At 37.7% G+C, this 19,819-nt stretch overlaps 2 protein-coding genes across 2 annotated transcripts in view; both read right to left on the bottom strand.

Annotated features, from left to right (window-relative positions):
• LOC126236311 (esterase FE4-like) overlaps positions 1-19,819 on the bottom strand; it is a 128,625-nt gene that overhangs the window by 3,247 nt on the left and 105,559 nt on the right. Inside the window, exons 5-11 of the mRNA XM_049945520.1 lie at positions 19,649-19,805; positions 18,670-18,855; positions 9,081-9,280; positions 7,429-7,603; positions 7,176-7,354; positions 6,941-7,091; positions 6,703-6,835 (exon numbers count right to left, since the gene is read on the bottom strand). Of these exons, the coding sequence (XP_049801477.1) occupies positions 6,703-6,835; positions 6,941-7,091; positions 7,176-7,354; positions 7,429-7,603; positions 9,081-9,280; positions 18,670-18,855; positions 19,649-19,805 (1,181 nt within the window). The remainder of the gene's footprint in view (positions 1-6,702; positions 6,836-6,940; positions 7,092-7,175; positions 7,355-7,428; positions 7,604-9,080; positions 9,281-18,669; positions 18,856-19,648; positions 19,806-19,819) is intronic.
• Positions 1-19,819, bottom strand: part of LOC126236312 (juvenile hormone esterase-like) — a 557,639-nt gene that overhangs the window by 432,839 nt on the left and 104,981 nt on the right. The window lies entirely within an intron of this gene.

Genomic DNA, 19,819 nt, shown 5'->3' with positions numbered 1-19,819 from the left:
TATGAAAATGGTAATTCTAAATGCTTCTTAGTTTCAATGGCAAACTGCAAATCTGAAGGTGAGTAGTCACTAAGTAGCTGGAAGAGCTGTGTTTGTTAGTTTGCAAGTGCATTGTACACAGCAGACAGTAGCTTCTGATTTCCAGTGGCTGATAAGGCCCTGCAAAATGTATCTGAATGAATTACTTTGTTTTCCAAAACTATGAATTGTAAAGAACTGTGAGTATAGTTTTCCATCAGATACACATCATCATCTGCAGGCCGCCATGCAGTACTATACCAAACTCATTGTTTTAGACTTTATATTTCGCTCAGTGGCAGTATGTAGGGAGAAAGATTGTTAGTACTCCTCCAAATAAGCCCAAATCTCTCAAATTTTACCATAATGGTTATTATGCAAGGTATCATTTGAGGAAGTAGCATGTTTCTTGCCTTGTTATGGAACGTGGGTTTTCAGAATTTTCTGAGTAAGGCTCTCTGCAATGCACAATTTGCTTCTTGTGATGTCTCTTGCTGCAATTGTGGAACCTTCATGACAACCATCTGAAACTTTGACAAAGCACATAACTCTTCATTGAATGTTCTCTCTGTTCTCTGTTTATCCAACATGGTAAAAGTCCCCGTATATCAAATGATACTTCATAACTGTGTGAATAAATGTTTTGCAAGTGACCTCTCCTGTATCTGAATTACATTTTTAAGGATCCTATCAATAAATTTTAGTCTGTCCTTCCCACAGCTAGATTTGTGTAGTCATGCCTTAAATTGTTCCACATATATATTCCTAAATATTTGCTACTTGTAGCTGATTCAGTGGCTAATCAGTGACTATGCAGTCAACAGTAAGGCCTTCTGTGGCCTGCATTGCACCTCCTGCAGTCAGGTTCATCTGGCCACTTCACACCAGAATCATCAGTGTGGGTGTGAGGGTTTGGTCGCTGGCCCAAAGTGGATACCGGCCACTGTTGTCTGCCATCAGGGACACCATCTTTGTGACGTCCGTATGGCCGATGGAGTGGTGGTGTGACACTTTGATTAGTTGCACCCCTCTTGCCACTGAAAGCTACTGGTTTGTGGGTGCGGCCCCATCACTAGAGCCCATCTCACAGACTCTGACTTAAGCCCATTGCCACCTGCTGTGGAGGTGGCTCCATCCCACTGGCTGCCTCCTCCACATGCCTGGGGTTAGAGCTTCCTGGTGCCAGGCACTGGCTCATCTCTGGCTTCACGTCCATTGCCACAGCCTGCTGTTATGGTCGGGCAGCCTCAACAAACCCCATCACCATCATCATCTCAACCATTGTCATTGGTGGGTCAGCCCTGTCTCCTCCACAATGAGACCTGCCTGCTGATGACGATGCAGAGATGGCGATGGCACCCTCCTCTGGTGCTTTCTTCAGGTGCCACACGGGCCTGTCTCCCTTAGGTACATTCTGGTCATATTTTCTAGTGCCTGCCTGACACATCGTCTCGCTGCTGCCACTCCAGATCCGACGGCTGTGTCTCTCCTGAGTCTGCTGTTGTCTCCTCTGTCTCCTGGGCACCCACTTCACACAATGGAGAGGTGTGCTGTATCCTGCTACTAGTGAGTGTGAGTGTGAGTGCACCGAGTGTGTTGTCACCACGCATGTGCGCTTGAATCAGCCATCAACTGCATCAGCACTGGCCGGCCGGCCACTGGAGGCTTCTTGTGAGAGGCATGTGTGCAGCGGGTCTCCGTCATGCCATCTGCTGATGACTGTGCCTATATATGTGTGGAGCAGTGCTGCGTGACTCTCTATGTTCTTCCAGTTTGTACTGCTCACATCAGTTGTTCTATGTCTTGTTACATGTGGAGTCATGAGAGGCTTAATTCCACTGTTGTTGAGATGTTTATCAATAAAGCCATATTTGCATTACTTGGATTTGTTACATATATTACTTGGTTCCTTCACATTCTGTTTCAGTGTATGTCACCCCAATCAAACGATTACTTCAATCTTATTAGTGTAGCCTTATTATATTATGCTACATCTTTCATCTTGACAACTTGTAGTATACAGGTCTCCTAAAGAGTACACAGATGTGTACTATAGACATGGTACAACACATTGCTTATGTAACTTGCATTGTACAAGACATAATCCCATGACATTTCTCAGAGGAAAACTGACATTACAATTACTTCTTGTGGTCATTACATCTACAGAGGCATTACAGCATCAATCAGTTTTCAGTTGTGTCCTACAGATAAGTATATGCTATGGAAGAGAGTTTTTTTGCACTAAATAACTGTGTGGTACACTCTTGGATATTTACAAAATATTACGAAATATCTGTCCATCTGTCAGGTTCTTTAATACTGCTTTCGAGTCTCTTGTAAGGAGGTGGAAAAAAAGAAAAAACGTATTAAGAAAAAAATATGTTGAGTCCTACACAGTTTGAGCCTTGCTGACTTACATGGGAGTTTCGTGTCTTTCAGAAAAGCAATCATGTCACAGCAACAATACAAGTCTGTAATTGTGTGTATATATTGTGTTTTTTCTTCAAACGTGGCAGCTTAAAATCAATATACTGCTGTTCCAGCAGTATATAATGACTGTCACACAAAAATGGAGCCAGTCACAGAGCATACTTAGTAAATAACATAAGACAATATCCAACTATCCTTGACATTTTCTGTCATCTCTATTGTAGTGACGGCTGAAAACAAAAAACTGTTTTGCCATTTTGTTCTTCACATCTTTTGCAGAAAATTGCTTTTTTTCTATATTTCTCATCAAAATCACTAATAGTTAACTTAACATGAATGGAAAATTTTCAGTTTTCATGAAATTTCATAAAGAGAATGAATGGATCACAGCTTCCTTTGGAAGTGCTTTCACAGAAGGTACAAGGCTCCAATCAAAATTACATATGTTTGAATTTAAGGTATGATGTCCATAAAACAAAAGTCACAAACAGTTTTCCCAATAAATTTTCATTCTATGGCATACTATACACTGATATGAAACTGCATAATAGATTAAAACTGTGTGTGGACCAGAACTTGAACCTGGGATCTTTGCTTTTTGTGGGAAAGAGCTCTGCTGAATGAGCTATCCAAGCATGACTCTAGACCCATCCTCACAGCTGTATTTCTGCCAATACCTTGTGAGGCTTACTCAGCCTTCAGCTGCAATATTAATAATTCTGAATGATGTTTAAAAATTTCTCACTTAGCCTTTTTTTTAATTTTTAGAACAAATGAAAATTCTTACAGACTAATACATCATTCACTGGCATTGTGGTTTTGTAGTAGATAGATGCATCTGTGTTTCTACAGCTAGGCAACATTATTACTGTGAGGAACTAATTGCCCTTCAAATAAATAAAGTGATTATATAAAACTTCTATTCATTAATCATAAATGCGACAGACCACAAAATAAATGCAATTCTGTTGTCCTAAAGATTCAGCACCAGCAAAGTTCAGAGCCTAACTGGATGTTTCCTGCCAAGAAGAAAGTGACAACAATAAGACAAGAATTAAAACATTAATTAATTTACAATGAAATCTAATTGCCTTCAAGCATAATAATCCACAGTCCCCGACAATGAGGAACATAAGAGCTATTCCACAACAATGGCTGTAGTTTATAACCAAACAGTTCTATCTGTCATCATAAGAAAACTGGCAACAAAAAGTCCCACATAAAGAACTCTGAACGACTTTGTGAAAATCTTCATCTCCACTGTGTACTGAATTTAAGAACTGGTAAAACAAACAACTCCCATGACTTAATGAGAAGATGAGATAATTTCTAAGAAAGTTCCTGTCTTCCATTAAAGTGTTCTAAAAAAAAAAAAAAAAAAAAAAAAAAAAAAAAAAAAAAAAAAAAAAAACACCAGTAAAAACATCTATTTTTGATTTTGCAAATGTCATTTTTTCTGAGTTTTTACAGTTTTGGTTCAGCAGTACTCTTACTGCATAAAGAACTTTGTCCAGTTCTACACATTTAATGTTAGCCCACTTTGCACAGGTAGCTCTAAGTATCTACAGCCAGGTATCCTGTTTACAACATGTAGGGACAAGCAAGCTAAAGCATGACACTCTCAGATAGAGTTATATCATGCCTTGCTTACAGAAGGAGTTTCCAAAGACCATGCTAAAACCTGAGGTTCTTGCCTCACAATCTTCTTTGGATATTTGAGACCACATAGTCCTCAATCTTTTACTCATTCTGGTGCATTCTGAAAGACTCTACCATTTTCTAGGCTTTTTTTAGTTGTAAACAAAACTAAATAAAAATGTAATGAGTAGGCACTGAAATCACAGAGCAAACTCAATAAATTCATTTTCCTAGAAAAGAACATAAATAACGCCTATCGAATGAAGCAGAGGAATGATGTTGTTTTTAAAACACAAAGCAAAATCAATAAATCCATATATCGTAACCAAGTAAATTTGCTCTTTCTTTGTATTCATGAAGATAAGATTGCGGCACTTAATTCTGTCACTGACATAAACTTCTAAAAAAACATCTGTCACTGAGTTAAAAAAAACAAAAAAAAAAAAAAAACAGCAGTGTGTATTGGTCCTTGGGTGTATTATGCCCTGAAAATTGTGTCATGGAGGTAAACATCCAAACTACTAAGCTGAGCAGAGGATTTTAAATCATGATATCATTTTTTTACCTGATTTTGATGAAATGAAGCTTACTGTGAGAATACCATGAAAAGTCGTGTAGTAGTTTTGGACATGTTCAGACAAATAGATGTGACAGTTCTATTTTTATTTTTAGTATGTATCATATGTCATAATTACATCTGAGGAAATACACAGTTAGTAACACATTTTAAATGACACATTTGGTTACTAGTTGCATCTTGTTTTGATTAGATGCCACTTCAGTAATTTGTATGTCAAGAACACTTCTTATTTACGTAAGTATCTTCATAGATGGCCTCAAGAGACTAAGCAATACTCATTTCATGTCATCATACATCCTTGGGGAGGGCTTTAGCAACCGATGGGAATCTGAGTCACATGTTTGCATTATTAGCCAGAACAGACAGAGTGGGCAGTTTTACATCTTACCACTGTGACAGTTTAAAAGCAACATATCAACAATTTCTTTGACACTCTGTGCCATATTATTGTCTAATGATATATTCTTGCTACTGTTTCACTTGACTGACTGAATTTGGTCAAAGAAGTGATACATAAGAATAGTAAGTTCTACAAGTATAAAACCAATATGGGTATACCACAAATACTGTCTGCCTATTTGGTAATTTTCTGTGTTTTGTTGGTTTATGGTCTTTTCAGTGAGAGAAGAGACCTAAAGCTCTTCATTTTATGGCACAGGATAAGAAATCTGTAAAGAAGTTAGTTACAGAAACATGCAAGTCTTGGTGTAGATCCTTCCAATTTAAAATACAAGGGACCTTGACTAATCCCAAAAACATTACTATATTTGATAAAAAATATACTGTAACTGGATATATAAAAAAATACTGTCTGCCTATTTGGTAGTTTTCTGTGTTTTGTTGCAGCAGCAGGAAAACGTAAACATATAAAGATTAAGGACATTTGCAAGCTTTTGGAGCTGGTGGCTCCTTCTTCTGGCAGAAGGGTTGAAGGGGAAGGAAGAGAGATGAAGAAAAGGGACTCAAGAGGTTTAGGAAATGAGGAGAGTTTGCAAAAATTGCCTAGAATTCTGGGTCATGGACGACTTACCAGACAGTATTAGAAGGAAAGATTGATTCTTCCTATTGGTTCAAATGGCTCTGAGCACTATGGGACTCAACTGCTGAGGTCATTAGTCCCCTAGAACTTAGAACTAGTTAAACCTAACTAACCTAAGGACATCACAAACATCCATGCCCGAGGCAGGATTCGAACCTGCGACCGTAGCGGTCTTGCGGTTCCAGACTGCAGCGCCTTTAACCGCACGGCCACTTCGGCCGGCGATTCTTCCTATTCATCCCATCCACTACATCTCCCCTGACCTGGTTTCTGGGTGACTTATCCAAATTCTTCCAGTTCCCTAAACCTTGTCACTCCTTTCTTCTCATTCCTATTTTTGAATATTGGAAACTGGCTATACTTGATGAGTCATACAATGATTCTAGGAGCAAGACAACCAAACTTTACAATTTTGATGAGTTGCCAAAATAAGAGCTCCATTTAACTTTTATCTAGACTGCAAATCTACTATCATTCCTATATTATTTTCTTCCCCACTGATCAGAATTTTCAGTGACTCCTGTACCTTTCATCCTAACCCTCTTACGCTCACCCCATTTTATTTATTTCCCTTCATCTTAAGAAATTTGCATTGGCCTGTCAGCTCTGCTGTGGGTGTTCTTGTTTCTGTAGCAGGAAAACTTTTTAATTTTAGTAGTTATGTGTCTCCTTTATTTCCTGTTTCCTTTTTTCTTTCTTCTTTTTCTGTGCAGCATAAACAGAAAAGTTAATTATATTTAAAAATAATTTCTGTGTGAATGTCAGTAAGAATCATTACTAAGAACCATTCTGACACTTACTGCAAAAGGACTGCAGAAATATTTACCCCAGTTCTGAGAAAATAAGATCTACACTGCTGCACAAAAACAAAAATTTATAAATATGAACTAATTATCTGAAAGGAGGTGCAAGACTCAAAGAACTTATCAAGGTGTTTTTTTTTTTTTTTTTTTTATCGTTAACATGCAACAATTGGTACAATATTGAAGCTTACCCAGTCTTTGCAAAATTTGTCCACAATTTCACCATCCTTCGTATAGTTGACATTTCTATAGAGTCATGTTCCACAGTGATATCAACAACTGACATATGGAATAAGTATCCAATATCATCAACATGACAAGCACCTGAAATAAGATGATCAAATAACAATAAACAAAAAATCAATACATCTGTGACATTATTTAAATTAAGTTTATATTTGTGCTCAGAAATAGTCAAAAAGTCATTACCAGGAAGATGAGATGCACCAAAACAACTTTTGAAGACACCCAGAGCACCATCAAACCCAAAATTGTAACAATATAATGGGCTGCGACTATACTTTGCATGGTACTTTGCTGTTTGATACAACCCGCGTGCAAACATTATATCAGTCTGCAACTAAAAGCCAGGAAAATCTCACTGACATCTCAAAATTCAGATGATATTCTGAAATAGTTACTTAGAAAAATTAATTTCACATACATTTACATAATCCATTATGTTATCTTTTGTGAATGGTTTACCATCAAAATAAAACTGTCTTATCATATCACTGGCTTTCTTCAATCTTTCACTTTTTTCTCCCAGTTCCATATCTTCCGGCACCAATCTTTCGAAGTCAGTGTCTATTTCTTTCAGCAACTCTGGCTTTTTTAGAATATCTGAAATTTTTAATAAGTATCAGAAGTAATTAATTTGAACAACCTGTACAATGGAAACTATGAGGATGACATACTTTTAAGCTCCATTATGCCTTCATGAGAAGTAATTCCAGTAAGATAAGGCACATCACAGAATTTTCCTGATTTTACAATATTTTGTGGATTATCGGGTAGGAAGACTTCTTGTAAACTGCCAGAGTCCTTTTCTGGTATTGGTAAAAATGGTATGTTCTTTCCTCTTCGTTTGTCCTAGCATAGAAAAAATAATAGTAACAGTAACAACAACAACAACAACAATAATAATAATAATAATAAGCTAATTTACACTATGTCCAAATTTTCTAACAGAAAGAGAGTAAACGTACATGCAGTGTAACGTTTGAGCATCTAAGTTAGCTCATTGGGCAAAATATTAAGAACTCCATTAAAGAAGCAGATTAGCCACTTTGGAATGCTGTATATGGTGCAAAAATGATACCTGAAAATTTTATGACTCATAAATGTAACTCATGGAAGTGAAATGGCGTAGATGTGCCAGGAAGTTGCATGGAATCAGCTCAGTAAGGTGGGTGGAGATGTGACAGATGGCGGAAAAGAGCTATTGTGTTAGGACAAACCCATGACCATGTTGTGAATGAAGTTTCCCAAGTTGTGGCACCATGGGCTGTCCAATGTTTTTAGAAGAAGGGGGGTGTAAGAACAGTGGTCATAAAAAGATCCTAGCTGACAGGGACAGGAGATGAGGTCACACCTTGTCAATGACAAATGGTTTCAAATTTCAAACCAGATAATAGTTGCTATTGACAGTGAATGCAGTTTCCTCTCAAATAGTCCCTGAATGGACATTGCAGAGGGAACTGAATGCTCTGGACATTTGGAGTCAGGTAATTTGCAAAAGATCACTGGTCATAGTGACACAGAAAGCTCCAATGGTCCAGGTAACACCATAACTGGATAGTAGCTGACTGCAAGCATGTGGTGTGGTCTGAAATGCCATAATGTTTTTACTTTTTCAAATCCTGTAGGGCCTTGACAGCACCAGCGACTCAAAGAGGTAGAAAACCTACCATGTGTGGAGGATGTAGCTCAGAACAGACCTAATTCTGCAGTGTTTTGGAGGCACTTTTGCTACCATGACTTGGATCCACTCATTCAGGTCACTATGAACATTAACCAAGATGTTTATTTCAACATTCTTGGTGGCCCAACATTACCCTTTCTAGTATATCTTCATGATGAGTATGGTGTGGACACTCCTGTCTTTTATGATGCCAACAGCTGTGTTCATAGGGCTACACACATACATACCTGATTTGACGAACACTCAGGTTCACTACTGAACCTTGCCCGACCTGCTACATAACTCTTTTTTAATTACATGAAAATGTCTGGGACTATTTGTAACAGCAGATGAAATGTAGTAATCAACAAACATAAAATATGGTAACACCACAGGATCTAAACATCAGTGAGTGGCTTCAGCTGGATATGGCATACCAAAAGAAACTTGTGAACTCTCTTGTTTGCCAAATTGAGGAAATTATAAAGGTTTCAGGTGATGTTACACAACATTAGTGTGATGTTTCCTGCTCGTGACTAATTTTCTGTCTGGTGTGTTTATTTCATGATGAACATCACAAAACTGACTAATTTTCTGTCTGGTGTGTTTATTTCATGATGAACATCACAAAACTGAGTAAGTGTAAAATAATTTCAGTCAACTTACATCAGGAGTTACTATTTTTGCAGTGCCTTCCACTATCTGTTTTGGAGTGCAAGTCCTGAGAAAATCAATTAGCACTTTTGGATCATTTGTTTTACATCCCAGCACAGCACCCAAGGCAAACGACCTCTCCTCCAAAGTTTTTCTGCTTGCCCAAGCATTAAAAACAGAGCCACTCTGTGCAATTGCTTTGTGAAAAAGTCCTAAATAAGAAAATATATTTAATATGTAACTGTATTAATAGGTCCAAATATTCAGTGAATCAAAAGCTATGATGGCACAAACTATTTAAAGGTTTGCATGGTATATTTTATCATCAATCTGAAAAAAAAGATAAAAAATTATATTACATTTATTAATAACACAAATTCAACTGTGCTTGCTACAGAACATTCACTAAGAGATGTTGTGCACTTATCATTACCATTACTGTACGGCATACATTTCTCTCAGCTTACTCAAAGTACACACACACACACACACACACACACACACACACACACACACACACACACACACACACACACAGGACAATTAAAAAAAAAGTTTACGAACTGACATGGCACATCGGACATAGAACGAGGACCAGTAATCACATAGGAACCAGGCCTCGCAAAGGCCATCCAGGGCTATTAAATGGCGTTGCAATTATTTAGTCCCATGCTAAATATGGACACCCGATACAGGAGATGCTCAAAGTTTTGTCCAGATGCACTGGGACATGCCTGACACTGACCCTGCATTGAATGTAGCACCCTCTCAAAGATACCTGATGTATCTCGAAGTCATCCTGCTGCCACAACAATCCAGCCCACTAGGTCCTCCTGTGATGTAACAGCTGTCTCATACACAAGGCACTGCAGATACTCCACCCCGACAGGAATAAATCGATTCGGGACAGTTTGGGTAATTGTGGTGGCCATGAGACTGGCACAGGTTGCCTGAAGATGTGCCATCACTTGTTTGCTGAAATGCACAGGGCTCCATTGTGCTGAAATCGAATGTGGCAATGAACAGCTATGGGAACATTAACCAGCAAGTCCAGCAGAACCTCTTGCAGCAATATTAGACAAGTGCCACCATCAAGCCAGTCTGGGAGAATGTATGGCCCAATTAAACAGTCTCCCACAATGCCAGCCCACACATTAAGCATAAATGTACATTGTGAGGCACATGTATTTATAGCACGTAGGTTCACATTTGTCCCTGCATGCAGGTTGTGAATGTTCATTACACCCTTGAGAGAACACAGATTCATTGGTGAAGAGGACACTTGCTGTGAAGCTTTGGTTTGCAGTGGGTTCCTGCAGAAATCAACACACAAATCCCATGTGTTTGTTGTAGTCCCCCCAGACGCAATGTCTGGAGGCATTGTAAATGAAATGGATGCAGTCCTTTGTTGGGTACAAAGTGCCAGGTGAAGGGTTGGGGGTTTCAATGTGTGTGTGGAACACTTCCTTCCACCACAGCTGTTCATGCTGTTTGTTGGTGACCAGCATCCAGCTTGTTCACACAAAACGAGCCAGTTTCACACAATTGGTGATGCAGGGTGGTGAACAATGTGCTGAACAGCATCTGTCTATGGTGATATTTTGCACAATCAATCACACAGCTTCTCATCCATTGTAGTTGGCCTCGCCATAGATCAAATGTAACTCAGCCATTTCGCAGTACATGCAGCTAGCCATGTGACTACCAACACTTCCATGGCACAAATGGCTATGGTCTCTATGCTCTCCACCCATGTCTTTTCATGACCCTAGTGCCCTCCAGTGGCATTTGCAACCCCTGGTTCCTCTGTGATTACTGATCCTTTTGTATGCCCAATGTGCCATGTTGGTTTGTAAACATTTCTTTGAATCAACATATGCAGTATATTCTGACTGAAATTTAATCTAATTCTGCATTGCTTCATTTTAGATCAGTACATGTTGCACAATATTTTACTAATGCTAACGTATTTAATACTGTCAACATTTCTCAAGATTTGAAAAATATGAGTTTTCTGATCCCTTCATTTACTTTATTTTATTTTACACTTCTAGTTCTATAGGACCAAACTGAGGAGAAAATCTCCTAGGTCATGGAACATGTCAGTGCATGAAATTACATCATAAAAGAAATAACATGTAAAATAAAATACTTATGAACCCAAGGAAAGACAAGCCATAAGTTTATGTAAATGCAATCAACAATATAACACAGAAATTAGCTTAATTTTTCAAGGAACTCTTCAACAGAATAGAGGGAGTGACTCATGATGAACATGCATGGATTACTGCTAAGATTTATGAATTCTTGTGACAGCTTATTGAAAATGGATGCAGCATCATACTGCACACCTCAGCATTGTACTGCACAGCTTTCTGCACAAGAGTCATGGAAGTACAATCCAAATGCATATTGGATTTCTGCCTAGTATTAAGTGAGTTAAAGTTGCTAGTTCTTGGGAATAAACTGATACTGTTAACAAGAAACAACAGTAAAGAAGATATATAATGAGAGGCCAATGTCATAATACCCAGGCTAATGAACAGTGGTCGACAAGAGGTTCACAAATTTATGCCATTTACTGCCTGAAGTGCACGTTTCTGAGCCAAAAATATCCTTTGAGAATCAGAAGAGTTACCCCAAAATATAATACCATACATTATATGAGGATGAAAATAAGCAAAGTAGACCACTTTTCATTTCAAACTATCACTTACTTGAGATACCATTCAAATAGTAAAAATGGCAGATTTAAGTCTTTGAACAAGACCCTGAATGTGTGTTTTCCACGACAGTTTACTATCTACCTGAACACCTAGAAATTTGAACTGTTCAGCTTCACTAGTCATATGCCCATTCTGTGAAATTAAAACGCCAGGTTTTGTTGAATTGTGTGTTAGAAATTGTAAAAACTGAGTCTTACTGTGATTTAACGTTAGTTTATTTTCTACAAGCCATGAACTTATGTCATGAACTGCACTATTTGAAACAGTACCAACATTGCACACAACATCCTTTACTGCCCAGCTAGTTCATCAGCAAACAGAAATACTACAGGGCATATCATTTATATAAATAAGGAACAGGTGTGGCCCCTGCACTGATCCCTGTGGCAGCCCCCCTTTTAATGGTGCCCCAGTCAGACCCCACATCATACCCATTCTCAACACTGTAGATAATGACATTTTGCTGTATGTCATTAAACTAAGAGGTTAAGAGGTGAACCAATTGGAATCTGGAAACAGAGACGAAGTGAGAAGAGTTTCTTGCAACCAAAAACTTGGAAGCTTCAATTTCCAACAGGAAAACTAATACTGAAGGGGGTAAAGTGAACTGGTTAAAAATGAAATGGCTAAGATACTGCAAAGACCAAGAAAATTCTGTTTTCTACAAAGAAACATTGCTGGAAGATATTGCATTTTATGAGATCAACATTATATCAAATTCAAAAGGAAAGTGTCCTTATTTGATCAATGTTGTTCACGATCCCCTGTATACATATCATCAACCTGTTTAAGAGCTGAAAAAAAGCATATGCTGGAACTTTTGCAGCATATTCCTCCACATTACCACTAAGTTGATTGGTGATTACCTTCAATAACCCAAAGCACATGTGCATGATCCTCAAAAACAGAAGAAATCAAGAATCATGGAGAGTATGGCAGTGATAATGATGCATATATAGATTTAATTCATCAAAAAGTGCAGTGGGAAGTGACCATAAGTGACAGTTTTTGTGTTAAATTATAGTTATGTTGTAAATTATTTAAGTTATGTTCTTCTATATCCTCACAATAGGTGAGTTGTTGTATTAGGTTTCAATAAAAAAAAAAGTCTTATCATTGTATGAATCACTTGTATTTTTCTGTGTTACATTTAGAAAACATTTAATTATCTTCAATTTCATTGTGGACTGAAACACTGATAGACATCTGAACCCTCCATATGGTTTTAATTTTATCATGTGAATTAGCTGCTCTACTTGCGTACCAAATACTCTTTGTCTTCCTAATAACATTTTTAAGCACCTTACAATACTGTTTGTCATGGGTTACTGTAGCTCAATTGTGACTACTTCTAATATTTTGATGTAATTCCCAATTTGTTCTCCATGATACCCTTATCCCACTAGACAACCATCCAGACTGCCTTTTACAGCTAGTAACCTGTTTAGAACATTCTAATGGAAAGAAACTTTCAAAGAGGATGAGAAATGTGTTAAGGAAAGTGTTATATTTGTCATGTGTGTTATCAGCACTATAAACATTCTGCCATTCTTGTTCCTTATCGAGGTTTAAAAAACTATCTTTTGCCACTGGATTAGCTTTTCTATGTAGTTTGTAATACATATAACATTTGTTTGACTTGTAGTGTTAAAGTTTGTGCATCATGGTCTGAAAGGCCATTCACCCTCTACTAACAGAATGCCCATCTAGTCTTGTTTGACTTGTAGTGTTAAAGTTTGTGCATCATGGTCTGAAAGGCCATTCACCCTCTACTAACAGAATGCCCATCTAGTAATGAAGAATGAATAAAAATATTGTCTATGGGTGTGCAACTGTTCCCCTACACCCTGGTTGGATAAAACACAGTCTGCATCAGATCATATGAATTTAGGAGGCCTTCCAACATTCCTTTTCTTGAACAATCACATACAAAATTAATATTAAAGTCACCACATATATTTCATTTTTGGTACTTCCTATAAAGTGAACCAAGAACTCTCTCTAGCTTGAGTGGAAATGGTCTGAAGTCAAAGTTAGGGGACCTATAAATAACAACAATTAGAAGTTTAGTTTCACTAAATTCAACTGCCCCTGCACAACATTCAAAAACCCATTCACTGCAGTGCTGTGATATGTCTAAGGACTCAAATGGAGTACTGTCTTTTAAATATATGGCCACTCCCCAACTCTCCAAAGAACTCCTTGAAAAACAACCCAGGTGGCTGACTAGTGGGATAAGGATATCATGTAGAACTAAGCAGGAATTATATCAAAATGTTATAGTAGTCACAATCAGGCTACAGTTGCCCATTACAAACAGTATTGTAAGGTGCTTAAAAATGTTATTAGGAAGGCAAAGTGTATGTGGTATGCAAATAGAATAGCTAATTTAGAGGATAAAATTAAAACCATATGGTCAGTTGTGAAGGAAGTGTCTGGTCATCAGCACAAGGTCGACGATATAAAGTCAGTTCACAGTAAAAATATTTCTGTTACTGATATATCAGATACATGTACAGTATTTAACAATCATTTTCTGAGCATTGCTGGTGAATTAAATAAAAAATTAGTTTCTACAGAGAATCATATAACTTTCTTGGCAAATGTCTTTCCGAGATTGATGCCTAAAATTACTCCTCTGTGATACAGACAAGAGGGAGATAGAGTCAATAATTAAATCACTGAAGACTATGGACTCTCATGGTTATGATGGAATGCCTAGCAGAATATTAAAGTACTGCGCTGCACATGTTAGCCCTGTATTTAGCCATATTTGTAATTTTTCCTATAGGAATGGTCAGTTTCCTGAATGATTAAAGTACTCAATAGTAAAGCTACTTTATAAGAAGGGAGAAAGGGTTAATGTAGATAATTTTAGACCTATTTCTATGCCATCAGTGTTTGCTAAAGTTATTAAAAAGGCTGTATATGTAAGGATAACTGATCATTTTATAGCATATGATTTGCTATCAAATGCACAGTTCGGCTTTAGAAGTCATTTAACAACTGAAAATGCTATATTCTCTTTTCTCTGTGAGGTACTGGATGGTTTAAACAAAAGGTTTCGAATTTTTTGATTTAACTAAGGCATTTGATTGTGTTGATCACAAAATATTGCTCCAGAAGTTGGATCATTACAGAATACGGAATATAGCTCTTACTTTAGCAACAGACAGCAGAAGGTCATTATTCACAATGTTGAGAATAGCTGTAATGTGGGGTCTAAGTGGGGTACGGTCAAGTGCAGAGTGCCCCAAGGATCAGTGTTGGGGGCACTCCTGTTCCTTTTATAAATGATATGCCCTCTAGTATTATGGGTAACTCTAAAATATTTCTGTTTGCTGATGACACTAGCTTGGAAGTAATGGATGTTGTGTGCAACAGTGGCTCAGTTTCAAATGGTGCAGTTCATGACCTAAGTTCATGGCTTGTAGAAAATAAACTAACACTAAATCACAGTAAGACTCAGTTTCCACAGTTTCTAACACAAAATTAAACAAAACCTGACGTTTTAATTTCACAGAATGGGCATATGATTAGTGAAACTGAACAGTTCAAATTTCTAAGTGTTCAGAAAGATAGTAAGCTGTCATGGAAAGCCCACATTCAGGATCTTTTTCAAAGACTTAATGCTGCCATTTTTACTATTAGAATGGTATCTGAAGTGAGTGATTGTTCAGCACAAAAATTAGTCTACTTTGTTTACTTTCATTCACTTATGTCATATATTGTTATATTTTGGGGTAACTCTTCCCATTCTAAAAGGATATTTTTGGTTCAGAAATGGGCAGTTTGTGCAATAAGTGGTGTAAGTTCATGAACCACTTTGTAGCGATGGAAGGGGTACCAAATTTGTTATAAAAGTCAGTAAATTACTCAATGGACTCAGTGCAGGTATTTCATTCATTCCAAGCAAGTATTGATTCATGACATCATCATCTAGACATGAGTTGACTGTAATCTGAATCCGTTTTAGCAAACTAATAGTTTCTTTCAGGCGATAAAATTTTATTGATTATGAAATACATGTTCTTGAAGTTTATTCAGAATGGGAAATGTTAATTAGTAATTGCAGGCCACAATTTATCTGTTTAATATAAGGGTGCTTCGAAATTTGTGTATATGAAAAAGAGTGAATTTATGTGCAGCTTTTATTCTGAGACGAGTTATCACGTAGAGTGCTAAAAGTGTGCTTGTACAGTTTGCTGACCTGCGTGGTGAATTTTATTTTATGTGATTTTGGCCAGAATGGAGACAAATCCAGTTTCATTTAGACTTTACGTGAGATAGACACATCACGTTATTTCAAAAGAGTCATTTAGCCCATTAGGGAAAACTGAAACCTGCACACTTGATTTGAAATATGTTATATGCTAGTGCATGGTCGAGCTGTACAGTGAATCATGTACAATAGTTGCAAACACGCTTGGACTCAAGAAAAAAGTTGGAAATTAATTTTGAGGCAAGTGCTGATTTTGACAAAAATGAACTGAATGTTTATTCAAAATATCGTGGTTCTGTTTTAATTGAGACTTATCACCTTGTTGATCACATTGCTTAGCAACACTGTAATGCAGATTAATTAATTCATGAGAATGATTTGCAACATAGTAAGTCCCATTATACATACAAACTGTTACACAAAATTTGAGAGTGATTTTATTTCCAGAAAAGCCAATAAACTGGGGTTTTTAAAAGTTAAATTACTAACTGTTGTGTAACTTTATTGATTGTCCAACACCACTACTGAACATGTTGTATCATGTCTCTTCACAAGAGATCTCAAGAAGCCGGGATAAACAAGAAACAAGAAGAAGAATAAAGTGGAGGCAATGGTATATCTTGTCGACCGCTGTTCACGAGTCTGGGTATTTTGACATTGGCCTCTCAATATATATATTCCTTACTGTCATTTTTTGTTAACAATACTAGCTTATTTCCAAGAATAAGCAGCTTTCACTCAGTTAATGCTTGGCAAAAATCAAACCTGCATTTGGATCAGACTTCCTTACATCTTGTGCAGTATACTGCTGCATCCATTATCAATAAGCTACCACTCAAATTGAAGAATCTTAGCAGTGATCCGCATGCTTTCAACTCAAAACTGAAGAGTTTCCTCTTGGGTCACTCCTTCTGTTCTGTCAAGGAGTTCCTTGAAAAATTAAGCCGATTCTTGTTGTACTGTTGATTGCATTTATTTAAACTTATGAACTGACTTTTTTCAGATTCATAAGCATTTATTTTTATCTGTTGTTACTTTTATGTTGTAATTTCATGTGCTGACACATTCCATGACCTTGGAGATTTGCTCCTCAATTTGGTCCTATGGAGCTTGACATGTAAATAAATGAAAAAATAAATAAACCTGGTCACTACTTACATCATAATCTCTGTCCCTATCAAGACTATTCCCAGTTCCACCCACAATCATTACCTGATCCTCTTTCATAAAATTCCTACATAGCTCCTCTATGTTAACAGTCACTTAATCCACCCTGCACTAGGCTTCGCAATTCTGGTGACCTGTTACTCGCTCCCCAACACTTCCTGCACAAGCTGCCCCACACCTCTGCCATGCAAACTACCTAGCAGCAGAATCTTCTTCTTTCTGTTAGAATTTACAACTGGCTTAGGCTCCCTAACTGCTGAGGACTGCTGCAAGTTTCCTATACCTGCAGCTGTGAGAGGCTCCTCTCCACTAAACTCTGACAGTTGGTCAAATCTATTGGTTATACACGAAGTACAATTGTCCGAATATCTCCTCCTTCTAGCTACCTTCTTACCAACTGCTAGTTTTCATTTCCCAGCGCCCTTCACTCTCCTCAATGTATCTAGTTCCTCCTTTGCACTTCCTAACTGCACCTGAAGGGTACAGATCTTATGCTCCTGCTGTTCTATCAACTTATTTCTACTACAAATTCTGCATTCCCAGGAGAGGATCTCACTAGAATGCCCACTGTCTTTACCACTGCATCCCACCCCCCCCCCCCCAACCCCCACCCCTCCATGAAAATGCTTTGAACAAATCTTACACCAACCTCTGGTGTTAAGTTCGCCATCCAGTTCACAAAGAGGAAGTTGGGTAAAAGGAGCTAAGCAAGAGAATGAGGGATGTTATTGTGTTGAAATATAGTTGCTTCATTTGCAATATGATGCATATTATTATAATCAATTTCTTGTGAAATGCATCTGACAAAGAGAATTATGATTACATTTTTGTTTTCCAGGTGCTTGACAAAAGTAATAAAATCCATATGGAAAAAAGGAAGAAATATTGTCTATTTAAGGTGGAAGTCATGTACTCCATGTGGAGTGTATGCTATGTAGTCGGCATGGGAGAAATAAAAATTTTGATCTAAAGTGAGACTTAAATCCACATTCTTGCCTTCAGCAAGCAGTGTCCTTATCACACAACTCACAAACTTGTCATTGACTTTCCTCTGTTTCTCTCAAATACTACAAAACTATCCCACAATACCATGGGAATAGTATGTGGTACCTTCAGGAGAATGAAAATTTTAGTTTGGTGTCTGACAATTGATCACTAGCGTCTTTTTATTTCTATGGAGTTTTTTAAGCAGCAGAATGGTGTCTTACAAATTGATTTATTTTTATAAGACATTTCCAAAGCAGGTGTCACAAAAGGAGAAGAACGTAACAAATATAAATCAGGTTCGATGTTGTGGATGGTCATCACTGTCAGGGAAGCCCAGAGTCAGAGGGAGAGAGAGAGAGAGAGAGAGAGAGAGAGAGAGAGAGAGAGAGAGAGAGAGAGGGAGGGTGGGAGGGAGGGAGGGAGGGAGGGAGGGAGGGAGGGAGAGAGGGAGAGAAAGAGAGACCAACACCCTACCAAAAGCATTCTAAACATTTATTACCTTTTGACATTGGAGATATCAAATGATATTGTACAGAGGCACCACCAGCACTTTGACCAAATATTGTAACATTATCTGGATCACCGCCAAAGTTTATGATGTTCTGCTGAATCCATCTGAGGGCAGCTACTTGGTCCTTAAGGCCATTATTGCCTGGTATAGTTGCATCTTCCAAACTTAAAAAGCCTGTTGAGAAACAAACATTTGTCCATTTTTTTAAACTGCTGCCTTGTGTCTAAAAACTAATTAAAGCTTGAAAAGAAATACGTTTTTGAAAAGGTGCTTCACAAGAGATATGTTCTGGCAGTTCACATTGACTATCTTCATGTGGAGAACAGCCTGATGATCAATAGAATTACAGAGTTCATTCCATTTCACAGCTGCCTGAATTTTACTCACCTATGCCACTTTCCTGTTACAAACACTTTTCAAATGGCTCTGAGCACTATGGGACTTAACATCTGAGGTCATCAGTTCCCTAGAACTTAGAACTACTTAAACCTAACTAACCTAAGGACATCACACACATCCATGCCCGAGGCAGGATTCAAACCTGCGACCATAGCAGTCGCGCGGGTCCAGACTGAAGCGCCTAGAACTGCTTGGCCACACTGGCCGGCAAACACTTTTCAGTTTTTGAACTGCCATCGGACTCACTTGCCCTTCTATCTGTTCATTGTATGGTGTCAAAACTCCACTCATGTATGCACAAACACTAACACATTAGGCAAAACAAAGTATGGGTTTTGTAGAAGAATAATATGTGCATCTGCCTACAACAGTCATGTTATCAATGCCGAACAATTGTTCTACACTCAGCAGTAAAGTAATACAAGATTGCTTGAAAGCTTTACTAATACAGGTAACTTCAAATGTATATTAGAGCAAATATAGTGCTTTTCTGGTTTGAGGAAGGTAATCAAGACTACCTGCTAATTTAACAAAGAAAACTTAAGTAATTTTTCCACAGTATATTTACCAAGAGCTCCAAGGCGGTAATTCAATGTGACTACAATAACATCAGCAGCAACTAAATAATCTGGACCGTAAAGATCAGTGTTTCCTGATCCAAATCCGAAAGCACCTCCATGGAACCATACCATAACAGCTTTCAGTGGCTCATTTTGTGAAGTAATCTGTAATATATTAC

The sequence above is a fragment of the Schistocerca nitens genome, chromosome 2 (assembly GCF_023898315.1).
Source record: "Schistocerca nitens isolate TAMUIC-IGC-003100 chromosome 2, iqSchNite1.1, whole genome shotgun sequence".
Taxonomy (NCBI): domain Eukaryota; kingdom Metazoa; phylum Arthropoda; class Insecta; order Orthoptera; family Acrididae; genus Schistocerca; species Schistocerca nitens.
This window is presented reverse-complemented; position numbering and strand designations above follow the sequence as displayed.